This window comes from Nothoprocta perdicaria, unplaced genomic scaffold (assembly GCF_003342845.1).
Source record: "Nothoprocta perdicaria isolate Ctin4 unplaced genomic scaffold, notPer1 scaffold_66, whole genome shotgun sequence".
In the NCBI taxonomy this organism is placed as follows: domain Eukaryota; kingdom Metazoa; phylum Chordata; class Aves; order Tinamiformes; family Tinamidae; genus Nothoprocta; species Nothoprocta perdicaria.
The window spans coordinates 290,339-313,033 of NW_020455932.1; the positions used below are offsets into that span (position 1 = coordinate 290,339).

General features: G+C 49.7%; 1 protein-coding gene across 1 annotated transcript; it reads left to right on the top strand.

Annotated features, from left to right (window-relative positions):
• Positions 1-91: 91 nt before the first annotated feature.
• On the top strand, positions 92-22,435 carry YWHAG (tyrosine 3-monooxygenase/tryptophan 5-monooxygenase activation protein gamma). The gene is made up of 2 exons (XM_026050180.1): positions 92-207; positions 19,185-22,435. Exons 1-2 carry the CDS (start codon positions 121-123, stop codon positions 19,839-19,841), a joined length of 744 nt encoding a protein of 247 aa, XP_025905965.1. The 5' UTR covers positions 92-120; the 3' UTR covers positions 19,842-22,435.
• Positions 22,436-22,695: the final 260 nt, after the last annotated feature.

Here is a 22,695-nt window from a genome sequence, read left to right on the forward strand (position 1 = left end):
GGCGCGCGCACAGCACCGGGTGCAGCCGCCGCCGCCGCCGCAGCGACTCGAGCCGCCGCCGCCCCAGCGCCGCCCGACCGACCGACCGCAGCCTCCGCGCCCTCCCCCGGCCCCGCGAACATGGTGGACCGCGAGCAGCTGGTGCAGAAGGCCCGGCTGGCCGAGCAAGCCGAGCGATACGACGACATGGCGGCCGCCATGAAGAACGTGAGTCCCCGCGTGTCCCCGTGCCCGCCTCGCTCGCCGCCGCCGCCGCCCGGCCCGGGGGCCGCAGGGGGTGCGCGGCGCCCGCCCCGCCTTTCCTCCCGCGGTGCCCCGGTGCGGGGGCCCCGCGGCGCTGCCCCCCGCGGCCTCTCCGCTGCGCCCCGTGCCCGGCCCGCTGCCCTCACGCCCTCCTCCCCCGCATGCTGTGCTCGGCGCCGGCCCGGCCCGCCGCCTCTCCGCCTGCCTCGTCCCTGCTCCCGCCGCGCATCCCTGGCGCTGCCCTCCCGCGGCGCCTCCTCGCCGCCCCGCCGTGCCCCCCGCAGCCTTCGCTGTGCCCTGGTCCCGCTGCTTTGCTCTCCCCCTCGTTACGTCCTCTGCCCTGTGGTCCCCGCTGCATCCTTCACGGTGCCCCTTACCTCTTGTCCTCCCCCAGATCTACCCCCGTGCCGCCATCCTCATCCTTCATCCCTAAGGACCCCCCTGTGCCCGTCCCTGCGCCCAGGCCCCCCGCGTGCCCCTGTCCGCTGCTCGCAGGGCGCGGGAGCCGCCCTTGGGGCGAGGGGCTCCCCACTGCCCCCTCCCAGCTCCCCCCAGACCCCCCGAGAGGCTCCCGGGTGCTGGACGGGGGCCGGGGGTCCGCGTGGCCGCCTCTCCCCGCGGCCGGAATGCCGCCCCGCGCATCCCATCCCGGCTCCGCAGGGCTCGCGCGCTCCCAACCCCGGAGATCGGCGCCTTGAGCTGCCAGAGCTCTTATTTTTACTGCACTTGTTCCGAGATTTATGAATTGAGTCATGTTGTATTCATTTCACGCTCTTAAAATAAAGACTCTGCATATAGCAGGCTGATCTGATTTGTGACACTGAACGCTCCTCTTCAATGCTGACATTTTGACAATATAAGAAGTAAAAAAACATATCTCTGATCTGATCTTGCAAACAAAGCAATCGTGGGAGGCAGGATCAAGTCATTCCAGAAGATTCTGCATTTGTCATATTGCAGAGAGGCTAGACTGGGTGGAGGGAGGGAGGGGGTGCTTTAAAGGGGAAAACTGTTCTTTATGTTTGTCTCCTTAGTCAGGTCTGAAGCTTTAAGAGGAGCTGGGGTGGCCTCCCTTGCTGATGGAAAGTGAATGCTGATCTAGGAATGTCGCAGTCTGTCTTGGATGCAGCCCTGTTTGCCTATATTGCACCATTTTGTCACTAACCTTGCATTTATCAAGCAGGCAAAACTGTCACAGCCTGAGAACGGGGAGGGAGGAGATGTCTTATCAAGGAATGAAATATGGATAATCAGAACAAGATAATATCATATTAAAATGACTGGGCTATTCCTCTGCTGCCCTATGGATTTTATGCCATTTTCTGATAATGGAACAGCACCTATTCATTTTTCAATAACACTTGGACTGTGTGCAGTTGCCACCTCTTATTTCCTAAGGAGAATTTAACCATTATTACATATTCAGCAGTGATGTGCTTGAGGACTTGACACCCAGGCTTGTTGCAATATTCCTGTTATGCAAGTTTCACTAGCCTCCTTATGGTGGATCTGTATTTAAACCAAAACTGTTGGAAATTTATTTTTATATATGTCAAATATGCACACATATATCTCATATATATGTAAATATACATTTCTTTCTTCCTTTTAGCCCTCCGTGCTCCTGGTGAAACCGTAACCCAGGCTAATGCTGCTTATCAATTTTCATGCAGTTTAGCCCCAAGAAAATGCTTCTCAGTAGGAGTGCTGATGCGTCTTGCTGCCGCAAACAAAAGGCAGAGCTTTGTTCTTAATTTCTGCAGAATGCTGCTTAACCCGGGCCTGGGCCCACGGTAATGGGCATGTCACACTCGCCCATTCCTGCCGCTGTCCTCCCCGAGCCCATCCCCCAGCTCCAGTTGTGCGGAGGCTTGTGACCTCGCGCTCATTTCCGTGGCAACGCTAGTGATGTCATATGCACTGGTACAAGCTGCAATGCACCCAGGTGGTAGCAGAGAGCATGCAGACTGCATCCAGCCTAGGTGGTGCAGAGGGGCTCCTGTCTGACCGGCTCCCCTTTGCCAGGCGGTGCAGACACCAGTGCTTTACCTCCTGCCACCTGCACTTAGCTGTTTGCCTGCTCTTTTCTGCACAAAACGTTGAGAAATGCTGAAATTTCCCTTCTCCCTCTCCCCCCTCCAAAAAATAAAGCCAGGAGTGGTAGCTAATGCACAAAAGAGTCTGGTTCTCCTGCAGTTGCTGCCTTGCATTTTAAGGGTGACCTGATGGCTTGTGACACAGCATCCAGTTGCATATGCAACAAGCCTCGGCTCTATACGCCCAGGAGCCTTTTGTCAGCTGCCTGTTTCTAATAGCTTAATGGGAACAGGCTAAGTGCCTTTTCTAATATAATGTCTACAGGTTCTGTGGATGCTTCTCCTTAGGGTGATGCATTGGATCAAAGTGGTTAATTTGTGTGATGAATATTTGTTTCTTCTTTGCTGCATTAGCCACTAGTGTCCTTAATTGGTGCATGCAAGCAGGGTAACTGCTGCTGCAGAACTGGGCTTATTATTTGAGTTGCTGAATTTGCTGGGGTTACAGATGTCTGGGTAAAACACAGAACACAATTCCCTGGGTTTTCTGCAGGGAACAAAAGGTTAAGCCTCCTCTCAGGGGTGATGCGGCTTCTCTGCAGGCAGGACCGAACCTGTCGTTCCATCCCCGTTCCTGTGCATCCCTATGACCTTGCTTGTGTCCGTTGGGGGTCTCTCACCTTGGCCCTGTCCGCAGGGGGCTAAAACCAGCCCTAAGAGGGGCTGGATTCATGGGAGATCTTGCCATCGCAGCCTGCCTCGTGCCGCGCAGCGCCAGCGCTTTTCGTCCCGTCTCCCCCCTGCAGTGCCTGTGTGCTGCCCTAATGGCAGGCGCTGAAGCGAGCTGCCGTTCTGGCTCCAGCCCCGCTCAAGTTTGCAGTCTGACCCAGCTGCTCGCGCCAGGGCTCCGGATCAATATCCATTAGCTGCGGAGCGGCGATGGAGGCTTTTTGGAGGTGGAGTTGTGCCAAGCTCCGGGGCTGCGCGCTGCCTGGGGAGCCCTTTCCCCCCTCGAGCAGTAGGATCATGTGTTGCTGGCCTGGAGCTGGTGCTGCTCGTTCCCAAAAGGCTCTGGCTTTGGCCTCTCTGCACTCAGTAGTAGTAACCTGCCAAAATCAGCAGCTCTGAAGGTGCTGCTCGTAGGTCTCACATCCTCCAGAAACCTTTTCCAGGTGCTGTCCAACAGGCTTCCCATGGATTCTGAGACAGGAGCAGCCATCTTACCTGCTCAGGTATCGGAATGGCATTTGTAGGGAATAAGTTGCTTAGACAGCTTGTTAAACTGCACCAATCCATTTGGAAGGAATGGGACCGTGTGGTAGCCTCCTTAGGCCTGCCTAAAGGCCCCTTTTGTGAGGACCACCCAGCTGCTTCATGGCTGTGGGAAACCACCCTCGCATTAAAGGTGGTATCGTAGGTGAGGATTGATAGCTGCAGTGGTGAGTGGAGGGGCAAGGCTTAGAAATGCTAAATAAATAAATAAATAAAACCAAGTGAACAAATAAAAGACAGAAGGCTGTTGCCCAAGCTTTAGATGCAGCATATTTTTGATGTAGTGAATGGCCATTTTGTGTGGAGGAGGAGAGCCAGTGGGAGGACTGCAGGCTTTCCATCGCGCAGGTTGTACCAAAACCCGTCGCCAACCTCCTCAGATTGTCCGGACATCCATCCCTCGGGAACTGTCCACTGTCATGTGGAGACCAGACTTGTCCCTGGCAAGGGTCGAGGCAGCCCGAATGCAAATCCCCCAGATATCTGAAGAGTGAAAGGGTGGGAGAGTAGAGCTGAGGAGCTGGTTCACTTCTCCTTGTGGAATGGAGACAAAAAGGGGAGAGGGAAAGGCTTCCCTCGGAGAAGTGCTGTGCCGGCCATCTGTGATGGAGGCAGAGCCAAGGCTGTAGAGCAGGGATTGTAAGCTGTTGTAGTAGCACTTCCCAGGGGAGCCAGGGAAGGCCACGGAGGAGCAATTTCCAGCACCAAGGTGGAGATTTGTTGGCATCTACAGTGTGTGGTGGTGTTCTTGCTGCTGCCATTGGTGCAAGTGCTTTGAATGCCCTTCAGCCTTGTGGTGTCTCCTGTGGGACAACCTTTAGGCCACGTACCCACTGGTACCTGCAGGTAGACTGTACTCTTCAGCCTTCCCGAAGTGTTCGGGCCTGCGTGCAGGTGGTGTGTGTGCCAAGGCCTGCTTGGCTCTGAGCCCAAAGGCACTTCCTAGTAGGTGAGGGCTCCGACATGGCCCTCAGCAGCCTCATCAGGTGGCAGCCAGAGAGCTTGCATGGGGTGAGCTGGGCTTGGGATTACAGGGAAGCAGCTTCCCTGCAACCTTGCAAGTGAAGGGCTGCTCTGTAGGCCTTGCCTTAAGCTGCACAAAGCATCTAAGGGACTGTGGGCAGTGCCACGGCCCATCTGGGCTCTTCTGGCTTTGCATCTGTGCTTTTGTTGTGTGCGTGATGAGGAGATGGGTCTGTCTGAGCTGGTGATTCATGAGCAGGGAGCAGGGCTTCCTCTGCAGAGATCTGCGGGGTTGGCGTGGGGTGGCTGTTGTCACCAGCTGCTTCTTGGCCGCACTTCTGGCCTGGTACCGGTTCTCAGCCTGGACTGTCCTGGTGTTGCGTTTACTAAAATCAACCTCAGGACACTCGAGCTGAGTTGCACGTCTTCACTAGGCTGTGACAGGTACCACAGTGTCCTGCCCATAAATACAGTGGGGTGATACCTACATTTGCTATGTTACTTGGCTAGTCAGCAGCTCAAGCTTTTAGACTTTTTGCTTTAAGCTTTTAATACTCCTTCAGGTACAGGCTTTAGAAGAAGCCACTGATTTACAAGACCATGGATGGATTTCCCTCAGTTGGCCAAGTGTAGCACCTAGGTATGGATTTTATTGGAAATAGCTCTTCAAAAAGAGCTATTTAAAACTATATTATACTATTCTATTAACTAAATTAAAATGACCTTGAGGTTGTAGTGGAGAACATAACTCTTGAATCTTCCTCCAAGACTCCCAATGACTCGGGTACGTGAAGAGCATTACCCAAGAGCTTTCCTGTTTCCAAGAGCCCTTAGACATTTTGTTCTTGGATGTTAACGACCTTGGCCAATAAAAGTTCTAGATTGTGACTGTCTCTGAAAGTGGGAGTTTTAGGGTTTTTCTCTTTTTTTTTTTTTTTTTCTCTTCAGTGTTTCCTTTTTCTTTTCTTGGAGGGATTGGTTCTGCTTGAGCTGGTTGTGCTCATGGTTAAAAATGGTCGGCTCAGGGGAGATTCACCTTGTTGGAACACCATGCAATAAATAATGTGCATGGACAGCCCTGTCTCCTCAAGCCTTGTTCACCAGCTCATCTCAAAGTCACTGTCTGGAATAGATTCTTAGGGCACTCTGATGTGAACTCAGGCTTACTAAAAATTATAGGAACAGCAATTTAAGGGCAACCACAGAAACAGAACTTCAATTCCAGAAGTGTTTTCTGAATCAGAAACTCTTTATTTTGGACCACTGGAACGTATATCCTGTGTTCTTGGCTTGCCTCCTGTGAACTGGACCATGTTGTTTGGCATTGCGTTACCAGTTCTCATTAACCTACTGGATGATGCCTGCAAGAGAAGTAAGGGCTGTGCAGATAGTAGTGTATCCTATTGCCTGCTCTGCTCCTATGGTAAGGCGATATCTAGGGCTGCTGGTGGATGTTCTTTGGGATTTGGATTGTCCTCAGGCAAGCTGGTGAAGTCTCCTTTCCTTATTGCTGGTAGCAGGAAACATTTCCTTAATTTGAGGATCTCTCATCTTTTTTTTTTTTTCTTTTCCTTTTCTTCCTCTCCTTTGCGCCATTTCTTTGCTGTTACTGGCTTGCATCACTTAAAGCTGTTTCCACTGCCGTGCGTGGGTTGCTGTGGCCGCTGTGTTAGAAGCGTGGTCAGGAGCATGGTCAGCATGGCTTCTGGGTGGGAATAAGCAGACTCAGCCTCACAGGGTTTGGAACCTGATGGTTTCCTGCAGCCTGTAGAGGATCTCTGGATTAACCAGTGCTCTGGAAGGCAGCTCTCTGCAGAGAAGGACCTGGGAGTCTGAGTTGACCATGAGCCAGTAAAGTGCACTGGTGGACAAGAAGGCCAGTGGTATCTTTGATTGCATTGGGGTTGGATTAGAGGATATCCAGAGGTGCCTTCCAGCCTCAACCATTCTGTGAAATATGGCCACCTCTACTAAATCTCTGAAGAGCTGGCGTTCCTTCAGAGCTGGTACATGCTCTGAGAGGATGTGGGTGAGCACGTGCCGGGACGGCATCTCTGGGTTTGTGGAGTCGCTTGGATGTGGGTAGAATGAAGCAGTAAGATCTTCACATCAAGAAACATCCCCAAAGGTAAGGTGTGCACCTCACATTTACCTTTTAGATTGGGTGATGCAGCTTCAGTTTAGGTTTAGGAATTGATCCCCTACTTGCTGTGACCCTTGGTGAAGAAAGACCCCTTGGGACTCGGTTTGCAGAGCAGGGGCCAAGGTAACTGCTGTGGCTGAGAGAAGATGGTGACAGCCTACACTTCCTACCTGGAGAAACGTCCATGAACAGTGGCAGACCTGGTTGTAGCCAGCATAGCAAGGTATCACACACCCACTCTGCAACTCTGCTCATCAGCCTTCCTTTTTAAGCAACCTCATGGTAAGTGAACCTTATGCAAATGAGCGCATAGAAGGTTATGGGAAAGGGTACATATTTAAAGGAGAAAGAACCTTTCCTTTTTCCAATTGCCAGTGCTTGAGTAACCAGATGCTTGTAGGGAGGGGTTTCTTGAACTCAGACGTGTCCCTGGAAGTTGAGCGCTGCTTGGCTTGTTGGTGCTGCTCCTCTGCCTTGTCCAGGGAGCCCAGTACCAGTCTGACGAGAAGAAGAAATGTCAGACTTTTTCAGACCAGAACTAGCTACTCAATGCATGTTAATCAGATACCAGCTTGTTCAGTGGTAAGTACAGAAGTATTGTTTGAAACCTCCTCTGTTTGGAGTGGAGAGCACCTTCCTATAGTAGGTAAAATATTGGGGACATTTAGGACCCTACCCATCTGAAAGTACTTTTGCTTTCAGTCCACCTCCTGACCTGTGATTGATAGCGAAGCATTAACACTTCATGGAATAACTGCAGCACAAAGCACGGTAAAACAGGATTTGCCTGGTTTCCCAAGCACTTCCGTGGCTCTTGATTGGATACAGGCGTCTTCCACTTTACTGCAGCAGGGCTGGGATTTAGGGCTCTAGTCATCTCTGGATAGCTAGTGCACCCTTGATGCTTCCAGGCATTCTTCTACGCCTCAATGCTCCCCAACTCAAAGACGAGTTTTTTTATTGCTGCCTTTTTCTTTCTTCCCTCCTCCTCCTTCTGAAGCTAGAGCTATTCTGAATATTTTTTTGCTACCTGGTTTGGAGCCAGCTTAGACCTTCCTTCCCTTCCTATCTAGAGCTTCTTTATTCCCTTCTGGAAGATTGCAATCCTTAACCAACTTCTGTAGTTCACTGGAAAGATGAGTAATATAACTTGTCTTTGGCTGAAATCTTCTTTCCCTCCTATTAGATTCATATGACTGTGGGCAAATTAAAACCTTATGTCTGAAAAGCAAAAACTCCCTTAAAACAGTAGCAACTATTTACTTGATGATCAGTTTCTCCAAGCAGTGGTCATTTTGCTGGGAAGTGATAGCTTGGACACATATTTAGTGCCTGCTAAAAAGAAATGGAAGTAGCTGTGAATTTATTGATGTTCTGGTGAGGATGCAATGCTCTTGTCCTCCAGTCTTTGAAGCCTTGATCTTAGCTTCAAGATGTTGTTCTGATAAATAGCCACAGGCCGGTGTCATGCTGGCAGAGTCAGATAAAATGTTCTGCCTTTGCTCTTGTTTGCCAGGCTTTGTTTGTCCTCTTCCCTCTGGAAAGCTTGCCATGTTTCTGGGTGCGGGAAACTGCGATTCCCTTGTGGAGACAAAATGGCTTGCTTTTAATCCCAAACCAGCTCGTGATTCATGTTGCACTGCTTGAAAATACCACACATTTATGGCTTGGTTGTAAAGAAGCATTCAGGTTGTGTAAGTGAGATTGCAAGAGCTCCTGGCTCAGGGTTCCCGGGTGGGTTCCTGGCTGTGCCCCAACATTAGTAAAGTCCAGGACAGACCCCTCCTGGTATCAGGTCTTGCCTCCTCCTGCCTCCTCCTCCTCCCAAATGGAGAGAGTTGAGCTCTAGAGTGGCACGTGGGTGACTATAAATCTGCACTTAGCCTTGAACAAGCAGGAAAGGGAAGGATATAAACCTGCAACCAGCTGGCTGCTGAGCTTATGTAACTCAGTCCTTCATCCCATTCTAAAACCAAGGAAAATGATGACAACAAGGACTTTCACTCGAGTGTCCACATCACTTTAAGTAAAAGGCCTGACTGCCATCTTCAGAATCCAGATGTCAAGACTCTGGATTCCCACCCTCCAGCTCTGTGCATTGCTGCCATTCCAGCACGGAGCCCGTGTCGTCACAGGATTCCTCAAGTGGGAAGCCTGCCTTGGGGGAGGAGTTCAGGAGCAGCTCGGCTTTTTGCAGCTTGTGCAAGGACTCCGTGACAGCAGGTTTAAGCTGTTCCTTCTCTCCAGCCCTGTGCACACTGCTGCCTTCGGCAGGCTCGGTCTTAGGAGGTTGTTGTTCTCTTAGGAGCTGGGGTTGATGGAGCGCAGGGCTTCATATCCATGGAGGCATCTCGCTGCAGTTGCAGTATCATCATTTCTGCCATACTGAGAGTTGCTCGGTGGAGTCTGGAAACACTCACACAGTATATTCTGGAAAGAGAAGCAAAAAGCTGTGTGAGCCAGCAAATCCAGGGATGCAGGAAACACCGACAAGGCAAGCTCTTGGAATAACACTTTCATGTACTTCATGTTAAAAGAATACATATATATATATATAGCCTCTGCCAACCTATTTTGATATAAACTTCCCCCGAACCTCAATTTATTTTTTAGTATTTAGTATTTTATTAAGCAGATAATGCTACTTAGACATGCAGTTACTGCATGCTGGCCCTGTCCTAGGTGGGCTGGAACCTGCTTTGCAAGTAGGCTCAGGAGTGCTCTGAGGCTGGGAACATGGTGAGATCACGTAGCTGAAAATGTAGCAATGACAGCGTGGCTACAGCCCCCAAAAATCTATTGAGCAGGTGATACGAAGCAGCTGCAGGGTATAAAGGAAGATTAAAAAGTCAGTAGGGAGACGAGGTGGTAGTTTGTTCTGTGTCAAAGAGGCTTAGTCATGTCTTGGGAATGACGCAGCACATGCCCAGTTAGGTATTAAACAAACCTGATACTGATCCAAAAGCTGATGTGGTGACTGAAGGCAGAGTATTAGTTAATAGCAGCGGAGAGTAACTAGAGAACGTGTCACTGGTGGCTTGAGATTCCTTTAGGAGGGTCCGTAGATTAGGAATGAGAATGCTTAATGTTTTTCTTGTGCAAAGGAGGTGTTGGTTAGAACTGAGTCAGTCTATGGGTATTTGAGACTTCTGCACTTGAACGTGCCAAGTCTGCAAAAGCTCAAAGTACAAAACACGCCTTAATTGCTTGCAATGTCCCTCTGATTTTCAGTCAGTTAGGCCTGGTGTCTGTGCTTATGTATCAGACAACTACTTGGCATGTCACTGTGCTTATGATTCAGGTCTAAGGTGTCTTCAGTAAGGCTCAAGGAAAATGCCAGTGAGGAATCTCAGCTTCAGAGTTCACTCAGTTGCTGAGGGACATGTTGCTGTTTGGACAGTTGTGGTTCTCTGCAGCAGAAAGTTTATTAATAGCAGTTGGAAAAGCAGTTGCTGTGCTGGATGCTAACAGACCGCCACGAAACTGCTGCAGGGGATCTGTGCTTGTGAAAGGCTAACGCTTGGGCTTCAGCAGTGGATGAGGCCTGGGGAAGATTAACAGCCTTTGATTTACACCAAGCTAAGGAAGTCTAGGAGCTCTGCCTTTTCATGCTGTTGGGTTTTGTTACGTTTGATGGATTTTTCGTTGTGTTGGAGTTGGGAGTTTGGCTGCTTGCGTTTGTTGGTGTCTTGCATTCGGCAGTGGCAAGGTGTCAGTGCCTGAAGGGCTCTGTTACTGGGGTGAACTGAGATCAAATGAGGGCTAGGAAGAGATGGTTGGAACCAGGCGAGGGCAGTTAAATGTGCGCTCAGATCTAGAACAGGAACCTGACTCTTCTCATAGCAATAAGTATGAAATTAGATGCAGTGCTTTAGAATGTTGCTAGCATAAAAACTTAAATTTCTGGTCTATGAGCTCATTTCAGAAAACTGTCCTCACTAGAGGTGTGTAAGGTCAAGCCTGAACTTCCTGAAGTGGTGGGAAGGTAAGTGCATCTGGAAGGATGACCTTAGTCACCGATGTGGAAATTAAACCTGTTGGGGAGCTGGTGTGCAGGAGTCCACTTGGCTGCTTGGGCATTCTGGAAAACCTTTAATCTAATGGAACACATTTCAGGCTCTGAAAGGATCTGCCAAATCTGCAGACTAAGAGACCCAGAGAAAGTGGGTTTATTTATTTATTTACACTGCCAGCACCTTTCCTTGACATACAGTGAGCAGACTTTCCTCAAGTGTTTGAAGTAATGGAATGAAACAGTTAAAAGCTTAATTAGCAGCTGCAGGGAGTTTGTGTGGTGGCAACTTCTCCCATTTCGTTCTGCTGTGGTGGCCGCTTGCAGACTGCAGCAGTACAGTGGATTTTCCTAGCAGGAATATGTGATGTAAGAAGCCAAGACTTGCCTCTTTTGCCCTGGTTGAGCAGGCTCAAGTGGATCATCCAGATGTGCACAGCCTGGCACTGCTGGGCAGGTCCAGGGAAGCAGGGAAGGAAGCTGAAACTTCCAGCAAGAAGAAACTGCTCTCAGCCTTACTTGAGATAACCTGCCCGGGGGGCACGTCTGCTCTCTCCTCTCTGCTTTGTCCTTGCGAATAATATTAATGGGTACAGCATCACACTCTCATTGTTGAGTCCCTGATTAAGGACAAGCTTCTCACATTGGCCTGGTTACTTGAAGCGCCAGGAAGGATTTAATGACCTGGTAGTAGGATCCTTACTACTTAACAGTGAGATCGGAGAAGGGAAACTCTAATATCTGTGGCAGATTAGTACTCTGGGAAGCTGTGAGGTAAATCTTTAAGTAGCTAATACCCCTAGTAGGACTAAACACCTCTTTTTCTCGTGAATCTTGATTGACTTATTGGGTTGTCCTCACTTGTGTGACTGGAGTAGCAGGAGTCCGTCTTGTTTTTATTATTATTATTATTATTATTATTATTATTATTATTTTACCTCAGGTTAGTAAAACAATGAGTCCTTTGCAGTGCTGATCAAGTGTTAGGACTCGACTAGCCAGTGATGGGTTCTGTGCACGGCTTCTTCAGCTTAGAAGACTGTAAGTGGATTCAATGTCTGAAGAATAATGCTTGAATGGAAAATAAATGAAGTCTCTAAACCTGTGTTGAAATACTGTGGAGGAAAGAGCAGCACTCTTTGTCAAAGAGCTTTTAAACTGACACTTTGAAGTTTCTTCAAGCAGCTCATAAAAGCCTCTGGAAGCCCCTTAATTGGGATTCTCATTAAAGAACCTCTTCTGAAAACTTCGGTCGTTCTCCAAGACCATATCTGAGTGCTGGTGGCAGCAGAATGGCCTGATACACCCCACGCTCTGCAGAAGGCAGGTAGCAAAGGCAGGGAACACTCAATAACCTTAACAGCGACGAGTTCCCCGCGCCGCTGAGCGGTGGGGCGGGGTGGTGATTTTGGCCTGCTGTTCAGGTGCCTGCAGAAATGCAAAAGGGGGCAGATGTTGCTTGCCAGGCTGCTGTATCCCGGGGAAAGAATAACTTGACGTCCCTTCTGTTCCTTTGTAGTTAGCAGGCAGAGGTGCTGGTGCCCCATCTGCCAGAGACGGCGTGATGAGCCCTGAGTGACAGCCCCTTTAACTGCTCCCACTGCTCCAGCTCTGTTTGCTGCTCTCCCATCTGCTGGCAGGAGGGGACTCGACCAGCACAGATCACTTATTTTCCCTAAGAGTGTTTATTGAATGAGTGCAAGGTGTCTAGTGGCAGCAAGACAATGAAACAGTTTGTCCTATGAACCAGTTTTCATCTTGTTTAATGGGCTGTCCTTTTGGTGAGGCTGGTAGGAATTGGGATGGTAATAAGGAATCCAGGCCACGAGAAGAATTCAGGCTTAAATTTCTTAATAACTCAAAAACCAGATACTAGCTATAGAAGGAACTCACTGGAATTAGACTAGAATGCTAATTCAGAAGTAGTTCTCAGCTTTACACAGATGAACTTGAAATGTGTGCGAGTGACCATGCTAGGAAGCTCAGGTTGTTCCTTTGAGCTACTGTGAAGTCTGGGTTGTCTCTCAAATCAATAGCCCTGTTGGATTGCAAGGTCTAATAACGTACCTGGAAGGTGCCTTGAGAGCCCAACGGCTGCCCCCTTGTACTTGCCTTATCTCAACAGCTCCAGAAGAAACCGATGGGCGGATGGGTGAGATCCAGGGCTCCTGGTGCTGGAACGGTTAGACCAAATGCTGAGACTGCAGCACTGCAGATAAAGAATGTGCACGCAGAAAGGGAGCAGCTTAGAGCTCTGCTTTTGTCCCTCTCTCCTCTCAGGTCCCTTATGACCTTCCTTCCACATGCGGAACGTGACAGACGAGGCAGGAATGACTCCATGTAGTTGAAACTGCCCTTTCTGTAACTTCAATTCATCAGAGCAAGACTGAAACTGCAGTGAATCTCCAGGCTCCAAAAACTGATCAAACTTGTATGTGGTATGACAGAGTTCACAGTGGCTTAAGTAGTTAATAAGCTACAGAGGTCAATGAAATGAGCTCTTGGTTTTAATTTGTTTTTGTTTGTTTTTTAATTTGAAGACTTTTTGCTTTTTAATTTGAAGACTTTGTCCCAGGTGGTTCAAAGTTGCCTTGAATAATAAAGGCTGTGGGATGTGATGAAAGCTTGTTCTCAGCTGTAGGGGCACGCAGAAGCCCTGATCAGTGTCTGGAGTGTCTACGCAGCCTCTGAGATCCAGTTATGCTGCCAGTAACCCAGTCTTACTTTCCAGACGTTACTCCTTGGTTTGCTGTGGGCAATTTGAAACTTAATGGCAGAACCATCTCTTACTACAGTTTCCAGCTACTGACTATTGTCTTGTGATGAAAGCAGGCTCTGGGAACTTAAAATTAGGAACTAGAATAATATTATTCATACTGAAAGAGTCAAACAAGACAGCAGTGAGGAACTAACTTCTGGCCGCAGGCTTCCTGTGCGTTTCTGACTGAGACGAGGGAAGGGTCTGAGCTGTAGCTTAAAATTCCCCTGGGAGCACTCAGATAAAACGTGAGCACAGGGCGGAGGTTGGCAAGGGCAGCAATGGTACCACTTTAATTATATGAATACAATACTAGTGGAAAAACGAAAACAAAGGTGGAAAAGAGCCAGTGAAATATGAGAAGGTTTCTCTAGATCTAGTTTGATGCACCTACGTTGTGTCGAGGGAGGATAACCCTTTTGGCCATCGTGTTTTCCTAATGCCTTAATAGTTTCGCAAGGTGGCCCGTTTGATATACCTGGAACGCTTGTGTCTTCCCCACTGGTTGCTCACATGGCTGGTGGCTTCATGAAGACGGAGTTTCAGGTCCTCTGCTTTGCTCCAGGAACACGGCTGCTTCTTAAAAACTGAAAGCAAAAAGGGCAGATTCTGCGTGACTAGCAGATTGCATAGGAGGGAAAGCAAGGCAGTTACGCGGGTTTCTGTCGAAAGGCAATATGCTTAATTATGTGGAACAGAAACCGTGGATGGAAGAGTGAAGACTGAAATGCTCTGGGTGAAATAGTTCTTTCTCCTGATGGATGATGAGCTCTGGCTGCGTTCAAAGCTAATCCTGGGGCCGTGTTCTTCCTGCTTAGCCCCAAGCAGGAGAGCAACAGAAGGCTGGACTCGCAAGTGACCCTCTGGACAAAGACTGAAGATATTTGAGTGACCTATGGAGCAGAGGAACTGCTGATGGATGTATGCTGATCTCACTGATTGTGTGTAATATCAGATGGTAAATTAGCCTCATGCAGCATCACAGCACCACAGTAATGGGTGACTGCTCCGTGAAGGGTATGGACATGTTGTGGGCACTTCAGAGTTCTCATGGTTGTATTTGCCTTCAGGAAAGGTTGGTTCTTTCTTAGGTATCTAAATAGCATCTTCAGGAATTCAATATCTCTTCTGGTGATCCAAAAAGCAAAAATATTGAGACTTACAAATAGGATTAAACTGTCAAATGTTTGCGAGGTGTTCCGAGGAGAAGAGTCCCTGGGTGTGTTTAGCTGCTGCTCTTGTGTTTTCAGATAAGGCATCAAAACTAGGCAGCAATCATAAATGGGTGGATGGGGGCACTTTGGTACAAAAACAGTGAAAATCCCTCTGTTTGGGGATATGCAGGCAGAGGTAAATCTCGACAGGTCTCCATTACAGCTACTATCTACCCAAAGAGTCAACGTTCACCTAAAAATGATTAGTCCAGGCTTGCCCTGCTGCAAGGTAAGAAATGCAGGGTAAGGAGTCCTGGAATAATCTCCTTAAGCAGCCACCAACAGGCTTGTCTAACAGTGAACTTCTCTCATAAATCCCAAGGAAACTTGTTAATTGGGACACTTCTGGAAAGAAGATGGAGCAGGACCAACCCTTGGGCTTTTGGAGAGAACGGACCTCGCGATTAGGCGCAGGCAAAAGCTTTGCCTGCTCCCTGACTTTTCCGCGCGAGGCTGAACCTTCGCCTGGCCGCAATGCGATATTTGAGCACGCTGGGAGCCTGCCAGGATTTGGATGTAGTGCTGAGTCAGAGCTCACAGTTGTAATATAGAAATCGGGAGAACCTTCGCTGTGGTTTCACTGCCTCTGAAGTTAGAGGGTTTTTACAAATCGGAGCGCTTTAAAGGCACACAGGTCTCTGCACCCAGCTGGAACTTGCAGCACCCTTGAACTTGGTAACAGCGGGTGTTGCAGGAGGATCTGGTGATCTGGTGTGGGTCGCTGGATCTGGTGTGTTGCAGGAGAGCACGGGCGAAGACCCTGCAAGGGAGACTGTGTCTGCAGAGCTGGGTGGAGATTAGAGGCACCGCAGCAGATAGAGGCTGCTGTTCTGCATAAATGAAGAGCTGGGCTTGCAGGCTGGGCTTGTTTTGTGGGAGGTGAAAGTGCCCTTTTTTTCTAAAATGGCTAAAAGATTTGCATTCATCAAGTTTCCAGCTACAGGGGAGTGTGGAGCAGCTCTTTGTACTTAGCTTGTTATGGTACATGCAAGGCTGGACTCCATCTCCAATGCACGTATCTCCTGCCCACCCTACCTTGTTGATCTGCAAGGCCACAAGGGTGAAATGGGGCTTGAAGGTTGCTGAGATCTGCAGTGCAAGTCCTGCTTTTCCAAGGGAGGCCTCTCAGCCAGGGAAGAACCCTGAAGTGACTGAGTTTCCAGAGAGCAGCTAGCCTTCCAGCCAGGAGCTCACGGCTTCCTATTCCTACCAAGCCCTTTGACTCCCAGATTGTGATTTCTTCGATATTCCAAGTCTCTGGCTGCACGAAATGGTGCTGTTAGTCAGACTGCAGCATCTCTGTTGCACGAGAAGCTGGAGCACTGATATTTACTCTTCTGCTTTTCCTCAGCCCTTCCTGGGTTAGAACCCGCTCTTCCTTGGTGAAACTTGGTTTTCCTTCCACTCTGTGAAGGGTCTGCAGCAAATGGATTGATCCTGCTGTGCTGTATGGAAATGGGAAGCAAAAAGAATGTCCCAGTCTTAAGTCTTGAGCCTTAAATGGAAGGTTATTCTGGAAGAGCAGCACACTGGCCATACACCGGCCTGGAAGACTGTCTGCCCAAAAGGATGTCTGCAGTTGGCCTTGCAGTGGTGCTTGTCACAACAGAGCACTGATGTTTTTCCTCTTGCTTTTCAGGCAGGCAGCCCTGGTGGAGGTTGTTGTGACTGTGGGGATGTAGCTGGCTTTTATTTTAAGGCTTGATTTGATTCCCATCAATGGGAATGTCATTGGATGGTCAGTTGCTTGGAGGGTTGCTCTGTTCCGTGAGGGTGTTGCCCTTCTTGGGGAAGGTTAGATACCACCTCCAGGATTTGGGTTGAGAAGATGAAAGTTGCAGCAATATTAATGCAGATGCTGGAAACAATAGCAAAGATTCACTGAAAGGGCTGGAATGTGCCCTCTGCAACGTGAGCTAGGCTTGATGCAGGATATTGCCTTACCAGCAGCAGAGGCATCTGCTTCATGCAGTGCTATAAATTAAGTATATTGGAGCCTGCTCTTTAGCCTCCAACATGATCGAGTCTGCTCTTCTCTTGATATCCTGCTGCGTGCAGGGGAAAAAGCAGCATTTGGTTGACCAGCGGGATTGCAGCGACGGCGCAGGCCCTCGTTCACGTGGCAAACTGCTGCGGGAGCCCAAGACGTGGCATTTCCCTAAAGGCAGGGTGATCAGGGGTCTCTAATGAGGGCAGCTGAACACGTTCTGTCCACTGTCCTGCTCATGTTCCTTCTTAGCTTCCTGACGGGAGTGCAGGTGCTGGACGCCTTTTCTTTCTTGGTTTAATTGTAAAGCAAAATAGAGGGGGAATTGTGGGCTCTTCCCTTCCCATTCCTGGCGTTGAGGGACACTCTCCTATCGCCATCCATGATCCAAGTTCACACTTCTCTTCCAGGCATCACTGCAGTGCTCTATGTTCCCGAGAACCCAGGGACAGTTAGAAAGGAGTCATGGGATTAACTAGGTGTCCCCTGCGCTTTGGTAAGTTCCCAGTTTGCTCCTGGGAGGAATTTTTGCCTCCCCACAGGTGGGTATGCTCCATCTGTCCGGCAGTTTGCTGAAGGGATTTGGACAAGCAACCTGCTTCCATAATCCTTAATAGCTTCCAGTGTAAAATGTTTAAGGCAAGCTAATCCTGCTAAGCTCCCTGTAGTTTTAGTAAATTTTGTCCTCCTGCCAGATCCTTCTGGCAAGAGGAAATAATTCTGCTTTTAAGGTACACTTTCTCCCATGATAAATACCTGCAAACTTGGTTTGGGGATAGCTTTGAAGTGTCCCTGCCCACTCTATGATAACGAGAGAGCCTCTTGCTAAAAACAAGACCACATTTGGTTATGAACCTTCACAATTGGTGTCAAGACAGAAAACTGTTGGAATCAGCGACTCCCTTGCTGCTGCTGTAGTTTAGTTTTCAGTGTGGCTTCTGCCAGACGCTCTTGAGTTTGAGCCAGGAGCTAAGAAAATACTTGAGGTTGGAGAGGATTTCTGGAGGTCTCTAGTCCAACTCCTGTACTCGAAGGAGGGCTGCCTAGGTCATGGTGTGCTTGTGCACAGGGGCTTGTGCAGCCAAGTTTGGAGTATCTCCTGGGATGGACAACTCGGAGCCTCTAGAGCAGGGGGCACCTTATGGTGCTGATTCAGAAATTTCAAAAAATTCAAAAATAGTGTGTACCTTTCAAAAACGACTTCAAGCCACAGTGTCTTTATTCAGTCTGGGCAGATGCCCTCAGCTGAAGGGCAGAGTGAATGGAGTCGTTAAGTCCATCCTAAACCAGGAGGCCTTGGCTTCCTGGACACCATCGGGAACACGGTGTCAAGGCCGAAAGCAAACCCCGTCCTTGTAAATGCTTGTGAAAATGACTCAATATTTGCAGAAACCCTTCTGGACCCAACCAGTATCTAGTGTTCATAGACAGTGACTGCACGGGGGAGAGCTAGAGGATCCTGCCACATCTGCCCTGTTACTCCATTGGGAGTACCCAGGGAAAGCAGCAGCTGGAGGATGGATGTGCATGGCCAGGGCGGGTAGGTTCTTTGGCGAGTCATGCACCAGCAGCCTGTTACTGGTACCCAGGCTCACAGGGGCATTTGAGGGGCAGTTGGAGCCCTCGTTAGTCGGGTGGTGCAAATATAACGAGCAGAATGAAGCAGCTGTGCGGAGCCGGCCGGATGCTCCCGCCTGGCACGGCTGAGCCACCCGGGAGATGAGTGGAAGCCGCTCTGGGCGGCTCCAGACCACCATGGATCTCTGGCACGTGGGATGAAACCACCACAGCAAGCGCGATGCTTCCCGGTGATGGAGCCGGCCGGGACAGCTCCCGGCAGCCTCCTGGGAATGGCTCCGTCGTATCCTTGGTCGCTCCGGCGGTGCCGTCATGACTAACTTGCCGCGTTGCGGGAGGCGGGTACAGGCGACACGGCGTTAGCACCCTTGTCTTCAATGGAGAAAAGCCTGCGTGGGCAGAACATGCTGTCACCACGTGAGCTTCTAAATCCTTACCTCCACAGATGCCTTAAGGCAGCTATAATTTTAATATCTGGCCTATTCTTTAGGCATCTCAGTAGCGTGCGCTGTGCTCATGGGAAACGGAAAAGATGAACACCCCGCAGCTGAATTTTCCATATTGTTAATCCGTTCAGCTCGCTTGTAACTCTAGAATATCTGCACACCCGTGCCTTGGCTCTGTCCCTCCCCTCTGCTTCTGGAAGCCTGACGCCTCTTTCTGCAGATGAAATGCAGCTTGTTCCGAAAGGATTTCTCTGGCCTGGAAGTACTCGTCTTCTAGGAGCTGGGGAGTCCCTGGAATACCGCTCAAGCCACCCGTTTTGCAGGGGCTCTGCACTGCACTGGTTTCTCAGCCGTCTCTCCGTAGGATGACACTGACTGTCCGATGAGAAGTTGGAATCTCACCACCCAGCTCTGCTCTTCCGCGCCGCTCTAGAGACACGTGGGAGCACCTGAATGCTAAGGGATGACAGGAAAGGCAAGTGACCACCACTTAACCCGAATCTTTCTCCTCTTTCTTTCTCTCTCGATACAGGTGACAGAACTGAACGAGCCTCTGTCCAACGAAGAGAGGAATCTCTTGTCCGTCGCCTATAAGAACGTGGTGGGGGCACGGCGCTCTTCCTGGCGAGTCATCAGCAGCATTGAGCAGAAGACATCCGCTGATGGAAACGAGAAGAAGATAGAAATGGTGCGGGCCTACCGTGAGAAGATAGAGAAGGAGTTGGAAGCCGTGTGCCAGGATGTGCTGAGCCTGCTGGACAACTACCTGATCAAGAACTGCAGCGAGACGCAGTACGAGAGCAAAGTGTTCTACCTGAAGATGAAAGGGGACTATTACCGCTACCTGGCCGAAGTGGCCACTGGTGAGAAGAGGGCGACCGTGGTGGAGTCCTCGGAGAAAGCCTATAGCGAAGCTCATGAGATCAGCAAGGAGCACATGCAGCCGACCCATCCCATCCGGCTCGGCCTGGCGCTCAACTACTCCGTTTTCTACTACGAGATCCAGAATGCTCCGGAGCAGGCCTGCCACCTGGCCAAGACGGCGTTCGACGACGCCATCGCCGAGCTGGACACCCTCAACGAGGACTCCTACAAGGACTCAACGCTCATCATGCAGCTCCTCCGCGACAACCTAACGCTGTGGACGAGCGATCAGCAAGACGACGACGGCGGCGAAGGCAACAATTAGACCCCCAGATGGACTGGCAGCCGCACGCTGATGCTAACTACTGCAGTCTTTATTTTTTTCCCACAAGTTGGGGGGGTCAGGGGTGGGGGAGGGACAGGGAGGGGACACCTTCCCAGGGAGACCCCCACTACCTGTCTTTGATTGCCTCGTTGACATTTTTGCCAAAACACCACTAGTGGAAGTCAGGCTGGCTGTGCTGGTTATGGAATAGCAGCCTCACTGGCATATGGACTGTTCTGTAGATTATTAATACAAGTGGAGCTGTCTTTAATTTAACTTTATCGCTAGAAATAAAAAGGGTTTTAAGGTGAAATAGCTTGAACGGAACGGCCCTCGTTTTTAAGGAAAGCAACACAAAAAGGAAGTTCTGTGGTTCCAGTAAGGCTTACGTGCGTTTGTTTCCTCAGCTCAAGTGCCGTGTGTTTGTTACCGCGCAGCAGGGTGTCTCTCTGGAGCGCCCTGCCTGGCAGGGCATGGCTTAAAATCCCCAAATTTGACAAGGAATATTAGAACAAAAGCAAAGCAAAGAATTTGGGGCTCGCAAAGCCCCAGGATTCAGGCCACTTAACCTTTTTGTTAAGATATTTATTAGGGTAGCTTACAGTATTAACACTAAACCGCAGTTTACAGTATTTCTACATTACAGCCATATGACATCAAGCCTTTGACTGTCTGTTTTCTTTTGCTAGTTCTTTTGGCTTGCCTTCCTAACAGTCCTCGCCTGTGGACTGGCTTAGCTACTCCGTGTCGCCCAAGGCAAGAAGACAACCCGCCCGAGGAGGAACATCAGAGCTGCTCTAGTTTTTTGGTCAACAGCTTAACAGGTGCTTGGCTAGCGGCTGTTTCAACTATTTTAGTCCACAGCAAAAGGTTTAAGAGCTTAATTAGAGAAAAAATAAATAAATAAATAAAAGGGGGGAAGTGTTTCAACTAAAATGCCACTAAATAAAGAGAATTCAGGTCTGTATGTCATGTACTGTGTTTGGTATTTCCAAGACCATCCTGATTTTAGGTGCCACAGCTGCTTCCTCAGGGATTGCACTGCCATTTCACTCTGCCTGACTTTCTCCCACTGGACCATGAGGTTTGTCAGCAGATCTGGCGCTCGCGCTGCCTTGTTGGTCAGCAGGGAAGCCGGGCGCGCTTTCCGTCTCCTGAGGAAGCTTGTGGTGTACTGAGTGAACTTCAGGAGCTTAGAAGCTAATTTGGTAGAGAAATCCACAAGGGAGGAGCTAAAACCATAGACATTTCTAGCCAACATCGGGAGCCCAGGAACTTAGTTCTCTTCTTAACAAAACCTTTCCCAAGTCAGTCCTATTCGGCCGGGGGTGGGAGCCAGGGCACCTGAGTTGCGTAGCAGGTAGTTTTTACCCCATTTTGAGTACTTTTTTTTGCATCCCCCTTGCACATTCGCTGCTGCCCTCCGGCTTGGGGAGCGCGGCGCCGCTTCCCCGCGACGGCAGCGCCCTGGGGAGACTCGCGCCCGTGGGGTGGTAGAACAGCCTGTCACCGTCCCTTGCTGCATCGGGCTACAGGCGGAGCGCCGCGGTGTTGCACACGCGCTACAGCCGCCCTTGTCCGCCTGTGCGGGTGGCTCCGCCGGCCTCGGCTCCGGCCCCTCGGCAGCCGTCACCTTCCCCCGGCCCTTCTCGAGGGAGCTGCCGCTCGCAGCGATCCCGGGGATGCTCCGAGCTCCCAAATCGGTCCCCAAAAGCGCCGGCTTTGGCGCCTGGCCCTGCGCAGCACCCTGTAGGGAGCCCAGAAACACCCACAAAACGCCGCGGACCGCGAGATCCGCTTAGGCTTCTTCCCTCTGATTGACCTTCGCGTCCGGTGAGCAGTGTTGTCCCAGCGCTATAATTTGGAAGTCATTTACTGGAATTACAAAACCTGTTTTTGATTTTCCGCTTTCGCTCTGGCTGCTTTAGAGAAATTCCGCAGGAAAGATCGCACAAGAGGGCTACAAACGGCGTGGGGGTGGGGGACTTGATTTTTAAGCAGCTTGAATGGTTTCTTTCATTTTTTAAGAAATGCACTTGCCTATGATACTGTCTCTCCAGTGAAATGATTACTGCTCCATTACTCTATTGATACAATATTGTGCATGCTAGTGTCGTATTTCTATACAGTAGCTTGAAATTTATTAACTTATACTGTAGATGTTATGTATTCCTATGACAAAATAGTCTTCAAAAATTTTTTAAAGTTTTTTAATTTATTTTTCTTTTGGGGGTAAAGTTTGCTCTACCAAATAGTGATCGTAACAAAACTGATCTGTTATGGATGTTGCTATAGTGACATGCAATTATATATGATTTTGTTTTTAAAAAGGAAAAAAAAGCAAAAGAAAACACCAGTGTTAGCTTAATCTTAATGTCTGGTGTTCGTCATGGTGAAATTATAACTATTACAGTGTAGGAGAACAATGACTGTGTTCTTTGAATGAGCCTTTGTTTGTGCTTTTTGTCATGTTATGCAGTGAACTATTTTTAAGGTCTAATCAGTGATTATTTTTCCAACTCCGTGTTTCTGTAAGGAATTATTTCACACACGGACCATTCTTAGCAGTTTTCCTCAGTGATGGAATATCATGAATGTGAGTCATTATGTAGCCGTCGTACATTGAGCAAATAAACTTACAGATCTGATGTCGGTGCCGCCTCGTTCTCTTGCATGTGCCGAGTTTCCACGGGGCTCTGCCGCCTCCTGAGGCTCCCGCCGCGCCACGTGGCCAGGGACTTTATCGGTGTCCCCGCTCGCTTATCGGGGGCCGGGCGGCGGCGGCCTCGTCCCAGCGCCGCGCGGGGCCCCCCTCGTCCCCGCGGGGCCCCCTCGTCCCCGCGGGGCCCTCGGG